Below are 8,472 nucleotides of genomic sequence, written 5' to 3'. Positions count from 1 at the left end.
TCCTTCCCTCATCAATAGCAAATTCATTTGATCAGATTCTCTTTAAAGTATGGTCTCATATTCGACTTATATAAATTGAAATAATCCAAGCAATTTGGCGGGACACCCGATCCTTGGTAGATCGACCATGTTCAAACTTAAATTATTAGGGGATCTATTCACTATTGAAATTCAATTCCGATTACTTATAAGGGATATGCACCGAAAGGAAATTTCTGCTTATAACAACATTGAACTAAAAATTATTATAAGTTCATGTTTACACCTATTTGTTGTACAGATACTCGAACTCTGATGGACCTTACTAATTTGGAGGGAATAAAAGTTCAATTACGCAACATATATGTATATCCTCATGATTCGATTGATTTGGTTTGCATTAACAAACCCGTAAAGAATACTCGGTCAGTGTTCATATATCTAGAATAGCTCGGAAAAAGCAAGCTTCCTACTCGTGTTCTTGGTTGCCCTTCTTCTTGGAAAGAAAGAACCCTATTATGCCAATCAACGGCTTCTTCATACCAATCTTTTTCTTCAGTGAAGGAGGCCTCTCCAGCACGTTCTTGTTGTCACTATCTTGATCTTCTTTAGTGCCGATAATTCGTGTCAAAGACGGAGGGCTCGCGAACTTTACAAGCCTCTTCTTCTTCTCTCGATGAAACTGGAACCCTTCTGCCTCATCCTCGTCCTGATCTTCCTGGTCTTCCTCGATTCGTTTCTTTACAACCTCGACCGTAGTGAGGTTCTCCACAAACTTCACGTCCTCAATCTCAGGTTTTAGCAATGCCTGCTTCTGGAGCTCCTGGGCTCGGGATTGCCTCAATCGATTCAGCTCCCTCCTTGCTTCCTCAAGCTCAAGTTGGAGGGCTTTGACGCGCCGTGCCAACGCCTCATTTTCTCCCCTCATTCTCTGGAGGTATTGCTTTGCTTCTTCTAGCTCAGCCATTAGGGCGGCGATTCGGGATTGGACAGCATGTCCAGTGATCTTATTAGCAGCTCGTATCTAAGACAACACAGTTATAATACGGCGAAAACCTTAGGAAACTTGTTGGATATATCTGTCTACCCCCAGAAACAAATTAATTATCACCTAATTATTCTGCCGAAAGAAAGTATCATCTAATGATGATATTTATTTTTATATCATAATTTATACTGACGGAAATATATGAAGTTTTCTACATCAAGATGCTCATTCTTATTCTCGCCTAGGTTAGATTGCCGAGGATTAATCGAGTTCATTATATAAAAAAAGAATTGTGAACAGCTGTATACTTCACACTTTCAGTTCATGTTCACTGTAATGAAGTGCTATATATAAACAGTAAGTAGTAATAAGTACGTAAATGGTCTGTATTCGTCTGTTCAAGAGATGGGGATAGTTTGAATACGAAGAGTAGTTTATTACGTGCAGGTATGGTCGTCCAATTACTATTATGAGTTCATCTCACTCATCCAGCCATGGCCTGTATTAATTTTGAGAAATAATTGTCGACCAAATTCATAAACAGAGTTGCTGCTAATTCATTTGTCTTGGTTCATATGCATGGGGGATAATGATTGCGTATAACAAATTATCATATGATCAATAACATATTCCGTCAGACGGCATCCTTTTTTTGAATACTCAACCATGCCGGACATAATATGTATATCCATAAACCATATAAGAAACGATAAATAAAGTATGTATCTCGAAACACTATCTGTATGAATGAGAGGACGGGTAATACACAAAGAAAGATAGAGCTGGCACCTCTTTGAGCTTGCTGGAAATGACCTCTCCAGCGAGAACCCTCTCCCCGAACAACAGAACTGCTTCTTTGACTGACTTGAATGGGGGTCGGGTGTCGATCTCCGCCCGCCCCACCACCACGATTCCGCCCTCTTCCTTCCCCGTCATGTATGATCCGTAGCCGACCATGTGTGAATCTTTTGATATGTAGTGCTCTCAAACCCGATCTACAATAGGGAGTGGACTGAAGCAAATCTAAAGCGAGAGATGACAAACATCTCCTTTTAATAGCAAATGAAGAGCATATAGACTAGAGGAATATGACAAGGTAATGATGATATTCTGATAGGTCGTTAACTAAGAGAGGAAGTCGAAAAAAATTATGGTGGAGGAGGTTTAATTTCTTGGCTTCCACTTCACTGGACATGTGTATTTTCTGGTTAATTGAGGTTGACATTAGGTCGTTGATTGGGACAATAAATAGTGTGTCTTAATTTGATCGATCCAGTTATTATTTATTTATTTATTTTCGGTAGAAATTCATTTATTTATTTTTGGCTAAGTAGCTGAACGATTGGTTAGTTATTGTTAATATTTACGTTGGAATGTAGAGGTTATAAAAAGGACCAGTATCGATTAAGACCGATCTCCTTTCCCCAGCCACCTCTCGGACCCGCCACTCCGGCTGACGAATATATGGGCCATCATTTTTTTTTAATTTAATTTAGTAAGCGATGATCACCCGTCACTGACTAGTTTACGTGCATAATCTTAAATTCATGCATATAGATTTACTTTAATACTAGTATTCAATAATGTACATTGCACAGATTCATTATCATATACATGTCATCATTTCTATGTGAAATTATTGATCATATTTAACATCATTTCTTATTAATAAAAATAAATGATTAATTTGTAACTCAAATCTATATATATATATAAGTAAAATTGACTCCCATAAATATTTAATAGAGTTATAGTTATTGGGGTTAGAATTGTCAATTGGCTTAATCTATTAATAATTTTTGTAAAAGTTTATTATATTATTTTAAAATTTGAAAAAAAAATACAAAAAAGGAGTTTATTTGCTTTCATTATTGATATAATTGCAAAATCATATTTTGATTATCGAATTCATATATCCATACTGTCTATATATATATAGTATAATACAATATTTAATGTATATAAGAGTAAGTTCCTGCAAACTAATATAACCTAGAAAATTATTAATCAAGAAGTGATAATAAATTAAAAAATCACTTTCTAGATATAATCCAATCCAATACATAGAATAATATATATATATATATATATAATTCATCTAATATTTTTAATACAAATGACAATGAATAATATCATAAATATGACAAACTTAAATTTTCAAACTAATATAATCTAAAAGTTAATAATTAAGAACCGATAAATGTAGAAATCGCTTTATATATAGACATAACTCAATCCAATATGTAGGTTAATATATATATATATATATATGTATATATATGTTGGTTATAAACTCAATTTCTTGGCCAATTTAGCGAATTAACCAATTTCAAACTTAATTACTAGCGGCCAAGTGATTAGGGACTCATTTTTTTTGTAGTTAAACAAGCAATATCTAGCACAAGATTACACTCGGTAACTATCCTAGCATGGAGATTCGAGAGCTAACATGGGGAACTTAAGTCGAGTCGGACCTAATCCTAGATCTAAGCTTAAACAAGCATAGATTAAGCCTAATCTATTGTATGTACATGATACTAACCGTTCTGACCACATTATCCTACTCTAATCATTCTATTAGCATACATATCAAACATACTGACAATTATCCGAGAGCTCGTCGCGAAAATACTCAAAACCTTGGTTTTTCGATAGAAACATATATAATAAGTCAATAGAGGAAGGGGGTGGTGTGGGTCGGCATTAACCCGAGCTAGAGAGCTCAAATTAATGCCTATCAGCCTCTGTAGCACACAAGTTTGACCTTTTTCCGGCCTAATTCGGGCAAAGTAGCCACCATAAAGTATGAATCGAGCTTCCACGGGAGATTATCCTTATTATTTAGGCTAGATCCTATGCAAATATGTGAATCTTGGGTCGGTTATTTGGCAGAACCTCAGCATGTGAAGATGGACAAGAGTCCTTAAATCTGAAAAATTACCCAATATTATAGAGGAGGGGTGCTCAAGGACCGATTTGTAATTATGAGAACTGTGGGGTCAAAATGAGAACTTTTTGAAAATTTCAAGGGTTGGACGAGTGCCAGCTGTCCGTTCGAATAAGAATAGAAAGCTGGAAACTGGGCACAAGGGCTATCCACGCAGGCCGTGTGCGGCTCAGATGCTACCCACGCCTTTATACATGGGCGCGGGTAGTGTTGGTGGGAGACTTCTTTAATTTCTCAAAAAGACGAAACTGAGTTCGCCTAGTTCAAATTGAACCAGTCCAGTATTTTTTAAATGCGCCTCTATCCCGAAACTTTTCAAGAAACTTCATTTTCATTTGTTTTGATAATTTAAAGCCCATTTTAGCAGAGAGAATTTATCAAAAAATATTTTCATGATTGAGAAACAAATTTTTATTAGAAAAACACTTCAAAATAAATATTTTTTGCTACGTGAGAATACCAGTCTTTTCATTTCGGATCATTCTTCTATTGAATAAAATGTTTAATCAATGTCCAAGTTTTTATCATATTAGGGTGCCAACTTTTCAGGGAAAAGCAAGGATAATCCAGTTTCAAAAAAAAAAATCTCAGGAAATTACACGTCATTTTTGTGAAATTGTTTTCTTACCTGTACATAAAAGAAATAAGTGACTATTGTATTAGTTAAAAATTGGCACCGAAATGGATCTGCTCGAGGATAGCATTCAAGGAGTTATCAAATATGTCTTAAAGATCGTCTTTGGAGGTTGTTCTTTTACTCCTTGCCTGACAATGTTCCTGGGGTTTACCTTTTAATCTTGGATTGAGTCCAGGCCAAAACAAGGTCCTCACAATATTTCATAGATATTATTCAGCTCAAATGTATTTTGTGTTCTCAAACTATCTTCATCCACGGTCTTTGATTTGAGTTTCTAAAATGGGTCCATCACTACCGCATTATCATCACATCATTCAGAGATATACTCAACAAAAAGAGAAACTCACCATTTCAGCTAATGTATGTTATTTAGTCTCTTTATGAGGCCCACATACATATGGAAAAAAGGCTAAACGACTCCTTTTAAGAAAGAGCCAAATGGCTCTTTTAAATAAAAAATATTTAATAAGGTGAGGAAAAGTTGCTACATGTAATACCTTTTCATGAGCCATTATGCAGCGTGGGCGGGAGACCGCGCTGAAGATAGTCTCATGTCAAACCCCCCCCCCCCCCCCCCCCCCTGGCTATACAATTTGGAGTAAAACATAGTAGTCAATGATTCACAAGGGCAATTCATATCGGACTACGATCTAACAACATAGTTTGACCAGTATGATGAGATATGTTTCATAAGGAAGTCCTTATGGGGCGGCCAATTTTGGAGTTTTATAGTACTAAATTGAATGTGATGCTAATATAACTACTACTATTCTCCAATTTTATGAAGGAAATGATGTCTCTTGTTAGGCCATGAAATAAGATGCATACTTGTATTATATGAATATTAAATTTCTTTTTGTTTATCTTCATTATTTATTTTTTTGATGTCCAGGCTCCAAAGTTCATAGAGAAGTAAAGATGATTTGGGGTGGATTAGGATATAATCTTTAAATGATGCTGGTCAAAATAGATCGATCAAAAGTCAATTTGCACTTTTCCATGGTTTTTGAAGGAGTTCATTTTTCTTTTTTTCTTTTTATTTGTCAATGATTGACCTCATCGGACCCTTGCCATAATGTTTGTAGTACTACGAAGTATGAACGAATCAAATGCTCAATTTTTTTTTCTCTATTGACAATGTTCATGGATATTGCACATGGTCTCCATATTTCATTCTACTGATTAAGGACACGAATTTGCAAAGAAGTATGTTTCCTTTTCATATATTAGGTTCATATATGATTTTATGAAATAAGGAGCAGATGGATGTTTTAACTAAATGAATGCAGCGTTGCAAGCCACCGTCAAGTTACTGAGGAGCATATGTTAGAAATGCGGGTCTTGCACATGAGACAATTGATTTGATACAGAAAATGAAAATTTTCTCTTTTGTGCCTTATGTGTAATCCATTCGTTTAGTGGGAATCATGTATTAAATTGGATTCCATTTTTATGTGTATTCTTCTGGCTCTGAGCGATATAAATTCATTGTATTTCAAATTCATCAAGAGATAAGAAAAAAAAAACTAGTCATAAAAAAGCCATTACATTTTATAATGTTTTCAACTCTTGATGCAATGTATTAATAAATCAAAGTCACATAGGGTCTTTCAAGGGGGAAAAAAACAAAAAGAACATAGTGTTGTGGTAATAAAATAAAATAACGTATGTGCAAGACATATATTGTTACGTTAGCTACCTTATTGAATTTAACATAATAATTGGGTAAAGAAATAGTATGATCATCTCAATTACTTTTTATGTAAGAACATATATAGAAAGACATATTGATAAATGTGCTAATTGCTATTATTATATTCATTCCCATTGTTACATTCAACCAAAAAATCATTATTTTTCTTTTTTAATACCATTACATTTTATTGTATAGATGCCACTTTCTTTATTCCAATTAAACTTATCAAATGGAACCTAAGAAAATAAATTCCATTAGTTTTTTCATCAATATATTGTGCTACGCGTGCAAAGCACATGCCTATATACTAGTATGAATTAAAAGAAAAAAGTCTAACCATTGTTTTGCTCTTGTTCATAATTAACTCTTCCATGGACACAGTCCGGTGATGGTGGAACTCGATTGGGCAGTTGATATCCTCTATCACGAGGATCGACCTGTTTGCAATATGAACTAGCAGCTTCTTGAGATCTACGTTGTTATGCATAGCCGGCGATTTCGAATCATAGATGTCAAACTTTAGGTAATTAGCCTTAGTTGCCACCAAGCTCGATTTCCTTGTCCTTGGGGGCATACGGAATGTAACATCTCTTCCAAATCTTCATTACTCTCCGATAGTAGTTATCCTCTTAACGAATTAATTGAGGCAGGAATAGACCTAGGATTTTGGTTGGGGGTGGGCCAATTCCTCCTTCAAACCATCCCTGGATTGAGGTCATTGAGAATTTTTATGGCAAAAGTTTCACATGTAGTTGGGTGGTCGGGAGCCATTGAGGTCCATGATCGAGGCTTGTCATCATAACCAAGAGACCCATATCCAGGTGTGAAAGAATTTGAGGGTCTTCTTCAGTTTTCTAAGGGATGTCGTCACTTCGATTAAGTTAGGCAAGTATGAATTGACTACCTGTTCAAAATAGCATCAACATATAGATTTTTTGAAATGCATCACCTTACGACTTGTAAATTGCAAAACGACATTTTTGACAATTGGATAAGAATGTGAAGTACCATATTCTTATGCTTCTTAAGGAAGCTTAGCTCGAAGCACCGGTTGTAATCCGCGTATATCAAGCTCATGTCATGTTTGACCTTCAAACTTCTATAGTCTTCCTCGATTAGTGGACCCACCTTAGCTCGCCTCCATTGAACATATCCACAATCTTTGTGCCAGTCTCCCTCAGGATACTCGACTCATATTGCTTCTTTATTTTTGAGACTCTCATTTTGGGTTAAGTTAGTCGAGATTCCAACTGGAAAGACCACCCGAGCTGCTTCATACACTTTATTCTTTGTGAGACCTTTGTTTTCTTTGATCACTAGGCTAATTTGAAAGGTCAAGTAAGCAATGTGAAGGATTTGTAAAACTACTCAAAGACCTTGTGGGGAAGATCGAGCCATAGAGGACACCTCCAATATAGTAGACATAAAGGAACCTATGATAGAGAAGAAGACATTTGCCTAGGACAGCAAAGACCCAGAAAAAAAAAGTTCTTTCGTAGTCTCTCTTGTTGGTCACATGTGATGTCTAGTTTGAATAAGATTTTGCGTTGCAGCTATATATGTAGATTAATGTTAGTAGAACATGCAAGGAACATGGTTATATTAATTAGTTAAACAAATATGAAAATAAAACCATAAAAATTAAGGATCAAGAAGGGATTTATCTTTCACAGATTGATCAAATATTAGGAAAATCTTTCACGTACTTGAACTATGTTTAGTTTACATTAGTCAAAGATATTAGTTTCTTGAACTATAATTGACCTATATATCTCCTTCATACATATTACTTTAGTTCTTTTTATCTTCCTCACTAGTTTCTTATCGTGTTTCTTTTTTCACTCTTTTTCGTTGCTGATTTTTTTTCCCTTCCTGTTCTAGATAAGAATATATGACTCTATGAAATCACATTGTAAATCAAAGATGAAAACATATAGCCTAGTGTAACCTACATGAATTATTTGAATTACATGTTTAAGATGGCATCTGATATAACACCATTCAATTTTTAATATTAATTTCTCTGAACTGTTCATTACTTTTTTCACAATTTAACAATACAATAATTACTTTCTCTCCACTATTCATTATTTTTCCCACTTTTTCCTATAATTTAACAATACAATCATTACAACCCCAAATAAATTTAATTATTTAGAGTTGGAATGGACTGGAATTAAAACTCCACTATATTCACAAACAAAGCATAAGTTTGATAATTGTTT

At 34.7% G+C, this 8,472-nt stretch overlaps 1 protein-coding gene across 1 annotated transcript; it reads right to left on the bottom strand.

Annotated features, from left to right (window-relative positions):
• Nucleotides 1–218: 218 nt before the first annotated feature.
• On the bottom strand, nt 219–1,967 carry LOC116211925 (WEB family protein At2g17940). The gene is made up of 2 exons (XM_031546463.1): nt 1,757–1,967; nt 219–1,003 (listed from the first exon to the last, which is right to left on the bottom strand). The coding sequence occupies exons 1-2, from the start codon at nt 1,922–1,924 to the stop codon at nt 449–451; spliced, it is 723 nt and encodes a 240-aa protein (XP_031402323.1). The 5' UTR covers nt 1,925–1,967; the 3' UTR covers nt 219–448.
• Between the last annotated feature and the right edge of the window lie 6,505 nt (nt 1,968–8,472).

Source organism: Punica granatum, chromosome 6 (genome assembly GCF_007655135.1).
Source record: "Punica granatum isolate Tunisia-2019 chromosome 6, ASM765513v2, whole genome shotgun sequence".
NCBI classification, from domain to species: Eukaryota; Viridiplantae; Streptophyta; class Magnoliopsida; order Myrtales; family Lythraceae; genus Punica; species Punica granatum.
The sequence above is the reverse complement of the archived record's forward strand: the minus strand, read 5'-3'. Positions and strand labels throughout refer to the sequence as shown.